The sequence below is a fragment of the Eucyclogobius newberryi genome, unplaced genomic scaffold, assembly GCF_026437365.1.
Source record: "Eucyclogobius newberryi isolate DKJ021-1_F unplaced genomic scaffold, fEucNew1.0.hap1 SCAF_17, whole genome shotgun sequence".
Lineage (NCBI taxonomy): Eukaryota > Metazoa > Chordata > Actinopteri > Gobiiformes > Gobiidae > Eucyclogobius > Eucyclogobius newberryi.
In genome coordinates this window covers 11353417-11372813 of record NW_027315801.1, presented here as the reverse complement: position 1 = coordinate 11372813, position 19397 = coordinate 11353417, and the positions used below count along the sequence as shown (strand labels likewise).

At 36.8% G+C, this 19397-nt stretch overlaps 1 protein-coding gene across 1 annotated transcript; it reads left to right on the top strand.

The window, feature by feature from the left end:
* Positions 1 to 3383: 3383 nt before the first annotated feature.
* On the top strand, positions 3384 to 19272 carry LOC140362576 (immunoglobulin-like and fibronectin type III domain-containing protein 1). The gene is made up of 30 exons (XM_072448660.1): positions 3384 to 3510; positions 4380 to 4430; positions 5314 to 5373; positions 6510 to 6632; positions 6708 to 6847; positions 6918 to 7017; positions 7100 to 7142; positions 7239 to 7419; positions 7841 to 7991; positions 8276 to 8548; positions 8644 to 9054; positions 9298 to 9453; positions 9550 to 9624; positions 9706 to 9837; positions 9915 to 10025; positions 10106 to 10222; positions 11662 to 11802; positions 11878 to 11991; positions 12392 to 12516; positions 12607 to 12748; positions 13153 to 13446; positions 13944 to 14240; positions 15714 to 15893; positions 15965 to 16093; positions 16533 to 16841; positions 17198 to 17283; positions 17356 to 17548; positions 18212 to 18508; positions 18634 to 18960; positions 19047 to 19272. Exons 2-30 carry the CDS (start codon positions 4391 to 4393, stop codon positions 19049 to 19051), a joined length of 4752 nt encoding a protein of 1583 aa, XP_072304761.1. The 5' UTR covers positions 3384 to 3510; positions 4380 to 4390; the 3' UTR covers positions 19052 to 19272.
* Positions 19273 to 19397: the final 125 nt, after the last annotated feature.

The window sequence follows — 19397 nt, the reverse complement described above, 5'->3', positions numbered from 1 at the left end:
ATTTATGATGTGGTTTAGTGATGCTCAACACATTCTTTAGCTGATGCTCAACACATCTTTAGCTTCATAACATTAAAACTAAGGAGTCACACTTCCTCTGGGTTTATCTTCCATCTCTGTTCTAACTAAGTGGGGTTTGTGCTGCAGTGTCGTTAAAAAGCAGCTCAAAGACTGATAGTCTCCTGAGCCCTTTTTAATTTCTGGCTGCTGTGCGTTGATGTTAAGTGGATGGTTAACTTGCTAAAGCGTGTTCTAGTGGATATAGACTAGGATTTCAAAAAAAGAGATAAGGAGCCACGATAGAAAGTCTTCAGTCAGAGCGCTTTAATATTAGAAAGATACTTCTATGATATCCATGGCCATTTACCAGATTAACAATAAATGTGTGATTAATTACAATGTATTCATTGTTCATCCATGCTATTATTATTGTTATTATCATAGCAAAATTAGGAGGACCGTGAGAGCATGTTAAGAAGCCAGAAGAATGTAATCTACTGTCTAGACAGAAACAATTACCGTCTGCCTTTCCATTACAAAGTAGACTAACACAGAGCTGGACCTCTCACTCCTACAGTCACTGAAATTTTAAAAGGAAGGGAGTCTACCGCCATCTTGTGGAGCTTATAGAGCACTCACATTTTTCAAATCATGAGGGGAAACTTTGAACATGCTAGACGTAAACAGTTACATGGAAGCCAAATTATGGATTTCAGATGAACTGACAACATTCAAACGGTCTATAATGTTCAATTGAAGTTGGGAGCAGGTAAAATAGAAGATTTTGCGGTGCGGCTGGTTAAATATAGCTCTATAATGAACCATGTTAGGATTTCAGTGCATAGATTGTAGGCAACCAATAGAACTTGATTGTGGTGTCACACTGCAATACATTCTATGTTTGTATAGCATGCGTGTGACACCGCAGTTAATTGTGATTCTTTTTTCTACTGTTTTTTTTTAGCAGATAAACAAGCAATCCTGTCTGACAAAAATAAAGTGGAGTCACCTGCCTGTCTCCATGGAGACTGCTAAGTTTTACTTCATTCTGTGTAACATTCCAGGCGCGGTACAACATCTCAACGGAAAAAAGATTCCACACCCATCACCTAAAAACATCTTTAGTGCGCCTGTACTGCGTACATTCTGTTCCAATATCGTTTCTAATGCAAAATCCAGACCATGTGTTGTTGCTAGTTATAAGATAGTGTATGCCATGTTTGTGCCTCTCAGACTTTCATATTACAATGGTATGGTGTTGATTATATTGAATAATGAACAATGCCATCTCATCACATACCACATTTTGGATTTGAGCTGACTGCTATCTCTCTTAATCTTGTAGGTATGTATGTTGTTGCTTAGTCTAAACATGATTCATCAAATGCTTTAGAAGTAAGCATCAAGGGAAGAATCAAAGTGCTAAAGTTTAGGTGTTAAAAGCGTACTGTTTATATCTGTGAGAAGAAAATGAATCATGCATGCAGCCTTTAGACCTGCAAGTAAGGAGCACTCAGTACTTTTGTTTTTTTATTGTAGACACCTAATCACATTAGGCTGTAGCAATCTTGTCTTCTTGTAATCTCGTCAAAATTAGATTTTCATTAGTGAACGAAGATGCCTGTGCTCTTTTAGTCTGAAGATCATAAGTTATATTGTGGTGCTGTAGACATGGAGGCCTTCTGCTGCGTGCCTTTTAAAGCAGTCTGAGAAATAACAATGTAAGCTATGTTTATTATCCGAAAAAATAATGAATACATGGATTTAAAACATCACTATTTACCACCTTCAATGGACCTTTACTTCCAGATGTAATAAATCATAGAGCTTACTCAAAACTAGAGTTTTGTAAAAAAAAAAAAAAAAAACATTTTTGTATCCCTTGTTTGGTCCATTATTCCCAGGCTCCCTGTTGAAGGGTGACTGACATGATCTGGACTGTACATGAGGCCACAGCCCCCAACAAAGACGGCAGGCCAGGCTGTCTCGTTAGCACCTTTGCGGCCACTCTCTGTGGTCCCTTATGACAGGAATGAATGCTATGCGGCATGACATTTGGTCAGTATAAGGAGGTAATGCCGGAGAAGCTTAATCTTTAATCCAGAAGGTTTGTGTCAGCTCAGTCCAACTCAAGACTTGACATGCATTAGAGCCCATCGAAGGACAAGATCGGCCGGACCTTGAAGTGTACGTCGGGAATATACTGCGTCATACCTACTTAGTCAATAATCTGTCAATTTGTTCAATCAATTACTCGTCTTAACTGACCTTAGTTTATCACATACTTAAACTTATATGTAGAATTAAAAATATAAAAACTATTATCAATCAAAAAATATATTTGTAAAGCACAGTGTATTCATACAAATTCAATGCAGCATTTCAGAGGGCTTTACAGACTTACAAAAAATACATTAAAATCTCACAACTAAAGTACAAAATAATTATGGCTATGAATTCATTTATCTATGGAACTCCAGACTGCTCTGTTATGTTTAGTTAGAATTTCCTTGACCGGACAAAAAAGCTTATCCTCAGCTGCACTGAGATCAGAGAGCAATAGCATGTTAATATTTAGGCTGGCTGATGTGTCAGACATGCTAAAAAGCGAACAGGTCTCAAATTGAAGTGTGAAGTGTGCAATGTGACTGCTTTAGACAGCAAATTGATCAACAGCTGATCACTAATGCCTCTTAAACAAAAATACAAACAATATCAAAATTAAAAGTTAATTATATAGTGATCCCAGAACACAGAAATAGGCTAAAAGATTTTTCTTCGGGTTTAAGACTGATGTGTCAAGCTTGTCTCCATGGTGAGGTCATAACAAAAATAAATAGTTCCAATAAAACATACGGACAACTGTAAAAACAAAGTCAGCTACAGTCTTCTTGTGTTAAGGAGAGCACAATTTGAAAAGGCAGGACATAAGCACAACAGTTATGTAAAGCATGTCAGATGTTCATGTGTGTTGACCTTCAGACCATTAATATATCGTTCTTCATTTGATCTTGTCTTTCCGAAGAAACAAACAGTCAAAGCCCTGACAAGAGCCACATAAATGCCACAACCTTGATTATGCAATGCAACATAATATAACACATAGTCAAGAGAAGGAAAGGTGTTTTTTTCACAGCATCTCACACTAAACTTAAATTAGGTATCAATATGTAAACCGATAACTCAAGTTTTCATTCAATTCCATAAAGTGTATTCGCAAACCTGTAGCTTATCATGTATTAAGTCCCTACTTATCCATGATGTTTCCTTGTCATTGGCAGCCTGTCCCACCCGCCCATACCCCCCACCCCCCATACCCCCCACCCCTGCCTCTTAATAATAAGCCATCAGTTGCAAGCATCCACCCGACTAAACAGACAAAGCTTCTCCAGACACTATCTAGGCACAAATTTCAGTTAGAGCAATCTTTAACATGTTTTTCCACAGGATTTATTAACCACTAAAGTCAAACTGGTTTCAGCTTTAAGCCACAACTAAAAGGAGTGAGAGGTACTGTTTTTTCTTCTTTTATTTTAATACACTGTTGACAACTGTAAAATATGCTTGAAAGTTTAAATAAAGCTCAGACAATTATTGTATGTTATTTTGTTTTATGCAAATATAGGACAATCACAGTATTTCAATTCTTTTATTCTTGATTTCGTGATGTATAACCACAGATCATTTGCTTTAAGATAATGTCAGCATTCCTTGGTTTAAGAGCATGTTATTGCAGATGGTTGTCCATTTTCTTGTTCTGACCTAGTCAAACTTAACCTGCTCAATTGGTAAAATGGTCCGATCCACTGACCCACACATTGGCGTTTCAATTCCAGTTCCCACAAGTGCCCTTTGGAGCCTATTGGAGGTTAAAAATATGTATATATTATAACCATAAGGATTTGTATAGCCAAAAAATAAAACAGAACAAATAAAACCTTGAAGTAGCATTATATATGCAACCAAGGTAAAACAAAGGACAACAATAATAATTAGTCATTAAGGTGTATATAGCATAGTATAGTTTATAGTGAAAAAGCAGCAATATATTTTGGACAAAATTATGCTTTACGAGCTGACATCTGTTGCAGTCACATAACAGTTTACAAAGCTTTTGTAAACTGAGAGCGCTTGCTTCTGTGTGGCACCTCAGACATCTGTGTATATAATGTATTTAGGTTTTGTAGCTTGCTGCCACAATGTAGGGAATTTATTGGGTTTCTTGTCAAATGGTCACTAGGATCAAGTTTGGCATCTATGCTGTGTGTGTTTATTGCTGATTAAACCTTACGGGATGCTATATCATTATGTCATTGGACAATAAAAAGATTGTTCGTTATTTGTTTTTAATAACACAATTTGACTTTTTATATTGCTAGAGTGTGCTAAAATGTGGAAAAAGCCTAAATCAGGATCTACAAGCAGAAAAGGTAACAATTTTATTTTTTGGCTTAGAATAAACAAACGCCATACAATATTCATATCCGTTTCTATTTATAATGTATTCAGTATTCAAAAGAAGCTAAACCCATGTAAAGGAAGTGGACTTTAACAATCAAGTCCACTTTTCGTAATTTAGATACACTTGGAATGAATAACGAACACATTTTCTTCGTCGACTTTCATTCCATGTAAATTAATTTCATGACAACAACCTGTTGAAATAAATTCAAATATGGCTTTTTCTTCTTTCATCTAAAAATATGCAGTAAGGTAATATGCAGCAATATTATGCAGTAAATGAAACCAACTGGTCCAGAAAATCCCCAGTATTAAATGGAAAGTGTCTGTAAAATTAAAGGCTGCTCTGAGGCAGTTGTAAGAGGCTTTTGTGATAAATGGATAATGAGAAGAAAACATCCCTGGATTAGGGCTGCCTGCTGTTGCCCTTTCCTCTGACCCCCTCTACTTTCTTCAGCCTGCATGTTTATTTTAGTCTCACTACATTTTTGCTTTACAAACAATGTCACATTATTTATCTGCAGGGATAAACATAACCTAAAACGTGTCATTAGTATTTTGTTATTTGCAAAGGTAGTACACAGCAATGGGTTGTGTTCACAGTGTTCTAAACAAAAGTGAAAATATGTTTGCACAGTAGCTTCAGAAGGTAGTGCCATTTTTCAATACCAAAATGGACTTGACATGATTCAGACTCACTGGAGTAAATATCTATGGAGCCAATCCAAAATAAATAATAATTAGGTTTGAGTTGTATAGTAGAACCCTGCCCTCCAACTGAAATGAAGACATTATCAAATTCTAAAACATGAACGCAAACTGTTAGTGATTCAATTCTATTTTATTTTCCAGGTTTCTCGCTTGTTCATCGATACATACAACACTTTAATGAGGTGTCAGGTAATAGATCAGGTAAATGGTAAAAGTAAACTTTTTGGTTTGGCTATTCTTATATATGATGATATATGATGAGATTTATATATATATATATATATATATATATATATATATATATATATATATATATATATATATAAACACACACACACACACACACACACATATGATATCACTTTTATGTATGCATTAAGCCGCAACAGCTGCATACGTAATGCTGTTTTGTTTTTTTGCATTCATTATTGCAAGTCTTCTTACTCCTTACAATTATAACCTGAGAACATTTAACTCAACAATGCAAAGAATGATTATTCATGGGTCAGATTGTTTGATGCTATTGCCATCTTGACGGCGAAAGCTGTCCCAGAAAAAATCTCAAAACAAAGGAATCCTCTTCTGTAACATCCCGACTTCGTTTGTTGCCAGAAATGGATTACTGTCATCAGAAGGAACCAGTGGACTTACAGAAATCAGAGTGGTTAGCTGTTTGCTTCAGGTAGTTAGCAGCTGGGTTAACATGTTATTGTGTGGCTATGCTAATAATTAGCATAAACATTAGCCTACTCTAACTAACCCTAACCCTCGCCTTAACGAGTCTAATTTTCAACTGTCCAGGTGTTATAGTTTAGGATCAGACACTCACCTACACACAAAGTCTGCTCTTGAAAGCTTTGAGGGCTTGTCCAAGATGCAGAAGGTTTGTGGACAAGGAAACTTAGATGTAAATGTCTGCTTGTTGTTGCTGCTTTAAGCGACTCGACACTGTAGATAAGGATCAAAGCCCATAACATGTCTTTTGAAGTATCAATCCTTTTCTATTTATGTCCTGTTTTTCATGGCTATCTAAGAACAGAGATAGGCAACGGCATGCAGTGACATCTTCAAAATAGCGGTGACAACAAATAAGTCACGTGACTGAAACCCATGGATGGACCATTTACTCTGTTCACAAGCAGCAGACTTTTTTCAGGCTTATAAAACATAATTGATTTAGTGATCTACATACATCTTCCACATCTTGTAATTATAAAGTATTCACAATACAATACTGTATGATACAACTGTTCAAGTACCGATGCTTCTTATACCCTACACCTGCTTCTGACACCTTTCTGTAATGTAATATTTTAGCTAATCTTTTATTTTTTAAGCTTCCATTCGGAGACTATCCAAGATTCCTGGAGTGACAATCACACAATATGTGTCACAATTACCAGAGGGCAAAACCCATCCTGATTTTCAAAGTAAACCAGAACCTGTTAACACTAAAGAAGGTCCTGTGTGTTTCAAATTTAATTTCCCCCCTTATAGCTACCAAACAATAACAAAAAAATATTATTTTGCTACAGGTAAAGTGGCTGTTTTTAAGGCTGTGGTCGTAGGTGAACCCAAACCTGAGGTTACATGGAGCAGAATCACAGGAAATATTTCAAACAAGGAGAAATATCAAACGAAATATAATGAAGTCACCAGGGAACACATGTTGGAGGTATGTTTACCACAAATGGTAATTTCTACATGCATAAATATATTATATTTTGTAACTTTTATTACTTTAGATTTTGAACGTGCGTGATGATGATGTTGATACCTACAAATGTATTGCTTCAAATGAATTTGGTAAAGCCATGTGCACAGCAGCTCTACAATTGACTGAGGGTAAGAAAAAGTAACTTCCTGACTTCAAATACAACTCTATTTAATTAAATTTGTTACAATAACATGGATAATACTTTTGTAGTTTTGACAAATCCTTTGGACTTCAGAAAGTTTCTGAGGAAAATGTAAGAACACTTTCATACAATAAACAATGTTTTGTTATGTGACTAATGTGGAAGCAATGAGTGATAATACAATTGGCTGTAATTTTCTCATCTTAGAAAACTGGATAATGACGAAAATGAAACAGGAAAGTATGAAGCAGAAGAAGACAGATTCTGGAATGCCATGCTTAAAGCCAACAAGAAAGACTACAAGAAAATATGTGATGAGTATGGCGTTGCAGATCTACATCTAGTAGTCAGAAAACTGGAAGAAAAGCGAAGAGAAAGAGCTAAAAAGGTAGGGCAGCTGACTTAGTACAACAAAGTCCTTTCCAGGCAGAGACCTTTAAATAGGGTTGAATCATAATCATGTTAATAGCATTATCTTATAAATTAAAGGTCCTAACTGTGTATATGATGAATGAAAGGATTTGACTTGCACATTTCCTGTAATTATTGTAAATTTAACACATCCTTCATATTCTTTAAAATACTTAATGTAAATTTTTTTGCCTTACCTTTTACAAGTGTGCCAAAAATGATTAAACTAAAAGCTATTTTGACTTACAGAAATGACAACGTGTTACAATATCAGCTTGATGTTCTTTATAGAGCCTTGTCATCATGTAATATACTATCCCATGTACAGTAGCTATCATAATGGATAGTCAGTGTTTATGCCATGTAGTAAACTACTGTAACTCATGTGTACTTCACAGGAGAGTGTAATGTTCTCTGATGAAGATGGTCTACAAAGTCCTAGAATCAGGGGGGAATCTAATGAATTCAACACCTGCATGGACCAGTTTGGAGATAAACACACTGAACTTTACTGTGAGGATGATGGCAACCTGTCCCCTGAACTTTTAAGTAGGTAATCTGTTTGGTTACAGCTTCAAGTACTAAGTTTAAGTTGCCTGGGATCCAGAATACACACATCTTCAATTATGTATGAAGAGTGAGTCTGGTTACCATTCCCTCTGTCAAGAATCTTCCAGTGTCAAGAATCTTAAGTCACAGCCATCATTTTTTTCACTAGATAAAGCTTTAAAGTGAAATTTCAATAACATTGGGCTATTCCTCAACAGTCAGGTGCAAAATGTGTAGTTCATCTCTTTTTTCTTTCAGATTTTAACTGTCTTGCATGTTTTCAGTTTCCAGCGTGGATTTTGTTATAAAAATTCAAGCGGTAAAAGCCCATGAGAGAGAAGATGCTCTATTTGAATGTGTCCTGACACAGCCCCTGCACGGAGTCACTTGGATGGGGGAAAACTGTGTTCTGGAGGAGAGTGACAAGTACAGCATAAGTGTATCCAGCCATAAACTCATCCACAGACTGCTAATAAGAGACTGCATTAATCTGGATAAAGGAATCTATTCGGTCAAAGCTGGCCCTGTGTCTTGTAGCGCTTTGCTGGTTGTAGAAGGTAAGGTTTTATCAGATTTGATGTCATCAAAGCAAGAGTATAATTATAGTATGTGTATCATATCTAACATTAACTTTTTCTAATTGATTTTCAAGATGACCCAGACCCTGCTTCTACTGGTAAGGTGAAACCTCGAAAATCAACAGTGGCTGGAGGATCGATGATTGATATAGAAAAAGTGGCCAAAGACCAACAAATAAAAATCCAAAAGGAAATGGAGAGAATTTTAGCAGCCCATAAAGCCAAACAACTAGTAGAGCAGAGGAATAGAGATAATCAACGTATCAAAAAAGTAAAAGATGGTCGACAGTCTAGTGTTACCACTCTGGCAGATACAAATGGATCAGAAGCAACTACTGGTCACACACAGCAATCAAAGAGCAAGAAAAAAGACAAGAACCGAAAGCTCAAAGGCTCCACTACTAAAACAGATGAAACTGAAACAGATGGACCAAGAGAGAACAACAAGAAAAACACAACTCAAGACCAATCTGAGCAGAGAACAGGTACCCACACGCTACAAAGACATACTGTATACAACAATAAAAAAAAAACTGTGCAACAATTACAGAACTTTAAAACTGAAAAATAAATGAAGTAGTAGTAGCAGTAACTTGCTACAAGCACATTAGTTAAACCCGTTAGAATAATTAACCCATAAAACAATGAAAAAAGTGTGATTTGTTATAAATGTTTGACTTATATCGTTTACTGTCTTATATAAATTGTATATATTTCAATTAACACAGGTATAAATGTGGAATTTGATGAAGTTAGATCAAGCTCTGAATATTTACAAACCAGTGAAGAATCAGAATCCGAGACAGAGTCAGATTCTGAGTCGGAATCAGAGTCAGATTCTGAGTCGGAATCAGAGTCCAAAGAATCTGAAGATGAGGAAATAGGTAAACAGTAACAAAAATAAATACCCTTGTTAATGAGTAATCCATTGTTGTGTATACTCAGTGATGTTCAAAAACATGTTTGAATGCTTGCTTCAGACGAAAACTACACTGAAGATAACATAACATCAGTGAGAAACCCAAACCAGATTCAACAAAAAAGCCATAAGTCTGGTATGAAATTTCAGAAACATATTAAAGTAAAAAAAAAAGAAAGAAAGAAAAAATGTTGTTAATTCAAACACTATGCTGTAGGGACAAATAAGATGGACAGATATGAAGACGAGGAAATATATGAGGAAGAAGGTGAGGATGAAAACAGGAGCTCAACAAAGTCAAACAAGAAAAGTCACCACAGAAATCACATCAACGATAATGACATTAATGGTAAGCTAAGTTATTGGCTGTATTTTTTATGATGTGGTTTTACACCACAGTAAAAATAAATGTGTATAATTCTGCAGATGCAAACTTTGAGGAAGATAGTAATGCTGAAAACAAAGTAAAAACTGTCTCTAAAAAGGGTTTATCAAAGAAGACAAAGAAGAAGAATCGACAAGGCAAACAAGAAACTGGTGAGCTAATCTAAATTACTTACAATACCTACTTACTAATACTAAATAAAGAATTAAATGGAAATGTACTCTATCTACAGATCAAGCTACTGCTGTGCCTGATTATGAGGAAGAAGAAGACGTCAATAACAACAATGTTTTCAAAAAAGTCTCTTCAAAAGACAGAAAGAAACATCAAAGAAGTCATCTTGAATCTGGTAATACATCCGTCTGTTGCATTTGAAAATATATTAAATGTATCAACAACAAAAAAAACAACTTTGTAATAGATTATAAAGTTGATGATTTTTACATATTGTAAATTACGATGCCATTACGATGTCACAAAGTGTAAGAAGGTAGAAGATAAGATAAGATAAGATAAGATATTCCTTTATTGTCCCACATGGGGAAATTTCATTGATGCAACGCCGGTAGATACAGAGGTAGATCCAGAAGAAAAGAACAGATCACTTATAGGAAGTTTGAAAAACACTCTCAGTAGAAGATCTCTTATAAACAAAAACTCCTATAGACAAAACCTCCCATTTCCCAACAAGGGATGGAGGGGAAAAATAATAAAGATAAAAATAAATAAATGATAAATACCATTGCAAGGTAGAGCACATTTACAGTAGTGTACTCTAAAGACAGCCTTTTTAACTCAAAGCATGTCATTTTAACCTAATAGTAGAAAAAAGCTTCAGTTGTAGTCATCTGGACTCAGTTAGAAAAAATAGACGTTTCGACTCTCATCCAAGAGTCATTGTCAATAAAAGAATTTAGATCGAGAACTCCGATATTAATACTGTTCTGTGGTAAGACCCGCCCATTGGGCGGAGCCTTCCTGAAGTAGAAAGAGTTGTTTGTTTCAACAGAAACTCCCCCCTTGTATCTACCGAGCTAGCCTATTCAGAATTTGAATGGCCTATTAGAATCCTCTTTGTCTTTGTGAGACCCTGGCTCAACCACCCTGAGTACCTGATTAGCATCTAAATGTCCTGGTCCTGGTCCTCTAACTTTCCAGGTTAGAGGTCCAGGTTAGAGGTCCAAAGTTAGAGGACCAGTACCAGGACATTTAGATGCTAATCAGGTACTCAGGGTGGTTGAGCCAGGGTCTCACAAAGACAAAGAGGATTCTAATAGGCCATTAAAATTCTGAATAGGCTAGCTCGGTAGATACAAGGGGGGAGTTTCTGTTGAAACAAACAACTCTTTCTACTTCAGGAAGGCTCCGCCCAATGGGCGGGTCTTACCACAGAACAGTATTAATATCGGAGTTCTCAATCTAAATTCTTTTATTGACAATGACTCTTGGATGAGAGTCGAAACGTCTATTTTTTCCAACTGAGTCCAGATGACTACAACTGAAGCTTTTTTCTACTATGGAACACGCCTGGACGAATGAGGGATTACACCGACATTTTAACCTAATATTAAAATCCAAGTTAACTTAATCTAAAGTTAAAAGTAACACTCACCACCTGGCAACCACTGTCCAGTTGTTAACACCGCAAGGTTTCCCCAGACAGAGTTAGCCAGACCTGAAGATCTGGACAGGGGATCCAGGGTCCTTTTTTCTCATTGCTCCAGTGCTTCATCATACAATCTCTAGGGTGCAAATGTAAAAGGTTAAGTCGTTTCACATAATGATGAATAAGTGAAGTCTGTCTTACCTCAGACCCGGATAAACAAGATGACAGAGGAGAGGAGAACAGTGAAGACTCGAACCACTTCCTGTCCACAGCAGATTCAAAGCATGGTCAAATTCTTCAAAATTCAGCACAAGGTGAAACAGGTAAACAGCAAATTAATAATAGACAAGATTAAAATCTCAGCCCCTTCTCTTGAGACTAACACCTGTATATTTTAGGTGTCACAGGTAAAAAGGCTGGTACAAAAAAGCATAAAGCTAAAGGAAATGGCAGTGCTACGTCTCGTTCAAAAAGAAAACAAAGAGGGCGGCTTATAGAAGATGTAGTCATTGGTAAGTAACAGGTAACAGACAGATACAAAATATAATACAAAAATAATAATATACTGTGTAAAAATGAAAAGAAGGCATACATGACTTGGTATTTAGAAATAAATAAATCAGTTCATATTGCCAGCTTAATAATAGAAACAGGTCCATTAACTTCCTGTTCTAAACTGCAGAACTGATTTCCTTTTTAATTTGTGTTTTTATGTATTTATCATGGCTATGCGACAGTTGAGCCTTGTTAATGAACTGGAGTTTACATTTTTCAAAGTGCAGAGCCGTGGGCAGGGTTAGGAGGTAGGAATAAGGATGAAAATACAACTCTGGGCAAGCTAATGAGGGAAAACTATAAAAAAAAAAATCAATGTTGCATGTCTTCTTTCACTGTGGCCTGTGTGTATGATAGATCCAGGAGTTCACTTCATCTGGGGACTATCAGATGTGGATGCTGTGATTGGTGAGTCAGCCGAGTTAACGTGCAAGCTCAGCAGAGAAGACTGCGAAGGAGCCTGGTTTCGAGATGGCAAAAAGGTGACTTACTATCTCCCGTTACAGACAGACATTGACTTGTTTCTTGTGGTTCCACTATTTACTTTATTCTGGTCTTCTGTATGTGAATAGATATCCCATGATGACAACTTCACAATATTTCAAGATGGAGTCATTCACACATTAGTTATTACTAAATGTGAAGAAGAGCATTCAGGGAAATACCGCTTCGAGGCAGGCAGACGCAAAACAGAAGCAATGGTCAATGTTAAAGGTTTGATAAAACTATGCTTATTAATAAGCCTGACACAATAATTATTACAATATATTGACTTCAATGTTGTTCAATGCATTAGAGTAAGGACCTAATTCTCTCTTTTTATGTGGTACATTAATCTGTGAAGTGCTGAGTTTAATAACACACAGATAAATGATCCATATACTGTAGATATTAACACTGTGTTACTTTGTGTTTTATTTCCTGAGGCTAATTCAGAAAAGTTAATATCCAAATTGGATTGTTTGCTTTATTATCTGAAACAATATACTTTGTTACTCTGTTATTGTGACAGGCCTACTAATACAATACCACAAACATAGACTTTAATAATTATGTGGCCACATTGGACGATGGATTATTGTTCTCTTTGACTAAGTCTCTCTCTTTTTTTTGTTTAGATCCACCCAGGTTTGTGGCAGAGCATCTGGAGGCCTTCACTCAACCTGTGACAATTAAAGTGGGTCACAATGCTGTCTTTAAGCTAGCTTTTGTTGGACACCTGCCAATAAAGATTCACTGGTACCGAGAGGAAGAGGAGCTCCACGAAGACACCAACATAAAGATTGAGAAATCCTCGAGTCACAGCTGTCTGCTCCTGATCAGAAGCCAAAGGAAAGACACAGGAGAGATCAAGATCAAACTGAAGAATGAAGATGGATTTACTGAGGCTATTTCACAGCTAATAGTGCTAGGTAAGTGAATGCATCTCTGCAAGAATGATTTTGATAAAGATAGTTAACTTCCTTTAAATGGGTTATTCTCACAAAAAAAATCTTATTACCACAATGCACCATAGTTAAATTTAGAATGTCTGAGAAAATCTGAGAAGCCTTATTTAAAATAATTACTTTACTCAAACAGTGCAGTCATAATTCTATGAACACAAATAAAAGAGATTGGGTTTACACTAACGTTTGGGAAAATATGAAACAAAACTCGCACTCCACAGCTATTAAATGTGTAAATGTACAAGGAAAAGAAGCTTGGTTCAAACAATCTACAGTACACTACTTTTTGATACTCATGACTGAAACATTTTATTTTTTCAGATAATATACTGCATCAAGGCCTCCATTTAACCAGGCAGTTAGTTCCTCCTTAGCCTCAATGTATAGCTTTCGTTTAATGCCCGTCATTCTCCACAACAACAAATAATAGTAGTATGCTTTTTCTTACATTTTCCTCACAGATAAACCTACCTGTCCCCTTGGTCCTGCAGAGGTCATTGAGAGTTCACCTGTGTGCATTGAATTTAAGTGGAGACCTCCAAAAGATGACGGTGGCTCACCAGTGACTAACTACACACTGGAGCGTCAGCAGGTGGGTCGAAACACTTGGAAGAAGTTGGGGGAAATGCCAGGCGTGCCATGCTATCGTGACACAGACGTGGACCATGGGCGGAAATACTGCTACCGCATCCGTGCCGTGACTGCAGAGGGCGCCAGTGAGCTCCTAGAGACAGACGACATACAAGCTGGTACTTTAGGTGTGTACAAACCAAACATCTTTACACAACTAAAATAACATCAGGCATTAGACTAGTGCTGCCATGATACTACCATTTTCAACTCCAAATTGATACTAAGGAATAATCATGATACCACAAATGATAGTAAACACTTTTTTTTAAACTTTTTTATGTTGTCTTAGTACTTCTGTTAAATATCAAGATCATTCAAATGTTAAAACAGTTCAAGAAAGGTCCTATTATGTGATTTCTTATAGTAAGTATAGTAGAGTATATAGTTTTGATACCTGTTTTAGTATCTATTAACATAAAATGTCCAATACGTTTGACAAGAGGACTAATGTCAGAATAAATGTGCCATTGTGTCCAATGCTATCATTTAATTAGATTAGTTTAAAATAGTGATTGTATTGAGAGAGAGAAGAAACTATATGTCAGTTATTTGCTATCTTATTTGTGTCCAACTGAATTCTGAAACGTATAAATGAATTGAGCTAGAGCTAGCAAAATGTTAACCTGCCACTGGAGTAAATGCTGGTGCTTCTGAGAAATAAAGTTAGCTAAACTGTAAAGAAATAAGCTGTGGTTCACCGGACCACTTTAAATTAGCTAAATTTTAAATAATTGTACATGTGTAATTTAGTGAGTGTGTTAACTCCATGGACCTAGTAGTAGGCTATTAAAACAACTCTTTTGCTAACAAATAGCTACAATTTTAGTGTTATGTTGAATGTTCAAAACAACATTTGAAGGCTCTTGAGTAAAGGTAAGTAAACTATATTAAACGATATAACCTTACCATAGTCGTGAAAAGAATTAGGCCACTCAAAATAATGCTAAATTAACGAAAGCACGAAAACCCAGCTGCGCAATGTGTATCGCGCGCGCCCCCTAGTGACGTCATTATATTTCATAATTGGGCTATTGACATTTTACAACATGATATTTTCTCCAAAAACACTGGATGTTGAATTGCATATGAATATGAAAGTCAAAGTCCATTGTTTTATTGCAACGGCAGCATGCAAAAATGCTGTGGGAACTCTCCATGGCAATTTTTGCTCTTACAGATGTTCACTAATATGCAGTGTCAAATAAATGCATTTTCAGCAACTTGATCCATATAACAGGCCTATGTAGCTTAATAACTATCCGCTGAACATATTTAATATATTTGGAATGTGTCTGTAATGATAATCACCACAGGCCTGTTTTTATGTTTTTATTATTTCAATGATGCTACCTATGTATTCTAAAAATAGACATTGAAAAATCAGACCTCTGCACACTGTCTTCATTTACAAAGCTGTTCTAAAGCTGCTAGTGGCCCCAAAATTAATGCATGTTATTAGTGATGTGCCAAAGGGTTTGTGAGTGTTAGAAATGAGTTAGTAAGGTTTAAATACCTACCTATTATACACTAATACCTTATTTAATTATTTCAAAATTAGGTACCCCAGCTTTGAATGGTGTCTTTCTTTGTTGCCTCAGCCTTCCCAGGCCCTCCTGCACCACCAAAGATAATAGACGCTTATGATGACTGCATAAATCTGGAATGGGTTGCACCAAAAAAGACGGGCGGCTCACGGATTCTGGGATATGTTTTGGAGAAGCGCAAAAAGGGGAGTAATCTGTGGTCAGTTGTCAACCACTCTGGTGAACTAATAAAAGGTAATTTCACATAAAAGAACCGTTAAACACATGTGATGTTAATAGCTATTGCTGTTATTTTGTTTGTCTAGAGAAGAAATTTGCTGTGAAAGATGTTGTATCAGGTTTGGAGTACGAATTCAGAGTTGCAGCTGTAAACCTTTCAGGACCTGGGGAATGCAGCAACCCCTCTGAGTTTGTTTGTGCACGAGATCCCAAAAGTAAGTACTACATAATTCCATTTAACTAAAAGTGTGGGTTCATTTGAAATTGTAGTATCCTTGAGCTCATATGAATTCATGTAGGTTTTGCTTTTAAAATCATAGAATATTGAAAACTTTTTGGTAGGCCTATGATGTATGACTGAGAGATTGACCATAGCATTTCTGAGCCAGCATGAAAGTAAATTCTGACTTTTAAAGTAGGCTATTCTCTGTCAGCACAAATAAAGATGGAATTATTCAGCAAAAGTGACAAAAAGTGGTGGTATTACTACAAACACAAACTTCATTGTTATGTCTTGGTTATCTGGTTTTCAGATGTCAGAATGTCATCTAAAACTCAGCAATAGACTAATAGTCTAGCACTCTATTTGACATTATCAAACACTTGAATGTATGCGTTTTGATACACATTCTTAACACTTTAATGTAAATCCAGTGCCTCCCGGAAGGGTGACAGCCCTGAAGGTGACAGAAACCTCCTACACACATTTTGCCTTGACATGGACCAAACCTGTGGAGAGAGAGGGAGTCCAGGATGAAGCAAAAGGATATTTTATTGAGATTCGAAATGCAGATTCCAGTGACTGGTCTCGATGCAACAGCACTCCTATGATCACCACGTCGTATTGTGTGAAAGGCCTCCGGTCCATGAACCTCTACTGGGTCAGAGTCATAGCTGTAAATGATGGAGGTGAGAGTCCCCCAGAGGAGCTGCCCAACTATGTGATGGCCATGCCCCTGCCAGGTATGTATGAATGTATTGAAAAGAAAATAGGTTTGTGACATGCTAAAATACTTATGCTTATGATATAAAATGTAAATAAACATCTTATTTTTTCTGCTGCAATCCCAAACTCACACAATAGAAGCCTACATTTGAGGGCTTTTTCTTAATTGGTGTTCAGGTAGATGACAGAACTAATAGTAGTAGCAATTGTATGTTATAATGACAACTACTTCTTATTTGTACATGCAATAAAGTAAACTTTGTTGTATTACGGGCCAAATGTTTTCTAAATAGGCTTTTGGCTAACACAATTATACAAGCGATTAATTAAGTATTCCTTTTTGTTTTAATACCTATTCCTCTTTTCTTTCAAGTGAGACCAAAATTTACAAATCAGAAAATGAAGAGTTTCATAGTGGTCAGAGCAGGAAATTCTGTCAGGATAACAGTACATTTTGAGGTAAGATTTATATGACTTCAGTATAAGCAAAAGATAAATACATATATTGAACCATTTTATATTTTTTTATAGGCTTCCCCAAGACCAGACATCATGTGGCTAAAGGACAACGTGCCTGTGACAAAGCGAGTAACAGTCAGTAACTGTGATGGGTCATCCCAGCTGCTCATCCCCTCCTCTGAGCGCTCAGACTCAGGCATCTACTCCATTCTAGTGAAAAACCTCGTGGGACAGGAGACGTTAAGCACCGAGGTTAGAGTCACAGGTAAAACTGAGCTCATGTCTTTCACTATCAGTTAATTAAGCTATCATAAGATCACATCCAATATGAATGTGATGTGTAGATCTTAATCTTTCAGGATCTTGATTATAATTTATTTTAAAAAGTGCTTTTTAATATTTCTTGTGAAAACATGGAATAAATACAATCGCTCTCTAACAGTCTGAAACTGTCTACAGACCTGCAATTTAATAATCAACTGTGCCAGCATCAGTCCAGTTAATCTTGTAAACTGTGTAACTGTTCTACAAGTGCTCTACAATTGTTTACATTGTAGAGCACTTGGAAATGGCATAATGGCAACATTGTCATTATGGCGTATTGAATTTTGAGACAAATAATGAGGTTAATTTATTTTAGAATAAGGCTGTAACATAACATACTTTCCAGATGCACAGTACATATATAGTTAAGTATTGGCTTGGATACCCAGGCAAAACAACCCCACCAGGTTCATCGGCCTCGAGGTAGAGGGTGCTCACTAAGTCTGTAAGGTGCATAGGTGCAATAAATAACATGTAGTGGGGGCCAACTAGGATGATCACTCACTCCTATCAGAGAGTGGGTTATAATCGCCACATTATAAAATCTAAAAGCAACTACTTTAATTCTACTTGTTTCTAAAAGGTGAATTGTTTTTGGTCACAGATGACCCTAAGCCCCCAGGCCCAGTGGAGCTGGAGGAAAACGTCCCAGGAACATTAACGGTTGTCTGGGAACCCTCTCCTGATGAAAAGCGTGATGACCGCCTCCACTACACTGTGTCCAAACTGGACAGCACCAAAAACACATGGACCATGGTGGCTGACCAGCTTTTCAATAATAGGTTTACAGTCTGTAACATCATGGAAGGGAGAGAGTACCACTTCAGGGTGTATGCCAAGAACGATATGGGCATTTCTGCACCATCAGAATCACCTACCTGGGGACGAGAAAAGAAAAGAGGTAGTCTATATTTTTTAATGGACCCGGTGCGACCACTTGATTGTCTCCATGGAGATAGACAGGTGGCAGACACTCAGATAATGTATAGTGGATCTGAAAATAATGGCTCTTTTTTTGTTTTCTAGAAAAGTTTGTTGTAAGCCTGCCATCAAGTAAGGACTGTGATTTGCGATGTGCTCCCACCTTCATTGTTCCATTGAAACTCCACACTGCACCCAAAGGTTATGAATGCTACATGAGCTGTGCTGTGACAGGAAACCCCAAACCACGGATCATATGGTACCGGAACAACATAAGTCTAAACACAAACACTAACTATTACATCTCCAACACGTGTGGGGTCTGCTCCATGCTTATCCTCCAAGTTGGACCCAAAGATATGGGAGAGTTTGTCGTCACAGCAGAGAACGCTCTGGGAAGAGCCGAGAGTGCCACTGTGCTCTGCGTCAGAGGTGAGTCGTGTCTGAAAATTACTGCTCAATCAAAATCATAGAATTGTTTTTTTTATTTATGTATATGTTTTGTATTATTTTGGCAGAATAAAGCAACATAAGATGATGGTTTAGTCCTTGGGTGTCCAAATTATTTTCACCAAAGGCCACATATTGAGAAGTAGAGGGCCAGACTGATGGTCAACACTGTGGATCATTCAGATAGATGCAGTTAACAGCATGGAATATTTTAGGTCTGTATCACATTGCAATGATATTATTGGGGTAGTAGTGGTTATATCACTTATATTTGCAGTAAAAAGTACTACCAATACGCAAGTTTGGGCCAGTTTAGCAGGAGGCCTGAAGACCAACAAAAATTGGTCTGAGGCCAAAGCCATAGTTTAGACACCCCTGACGTAGCCTAATTGCAGTGTGTTTGTGACAGTTAATTTTAA

Bases quoted from the DNA above. Each gene is read 5' to 3' on its own strand.
- LOC140362576 (XM_072448660.1), top strand. From the start codon at position 4,391: ATGTGGAAAAAGCCTAAATCAGGATCTACAAGCAGAAAAG. The intron at 6,848-6,917 runs GTATGTTTACCA...TTATTACTTTAG, and splicing joins CCAGGGAACACATGTTGGAG to ATTTTGAACGTGCGTGATGA. The intron at 17,284-17,355 runs GTAAGATTTATA...ATTTTTTTATAG, and splicing joins GGATAACAGTACATTTTGAG to GCTTCCCCAAGACCAGACAT.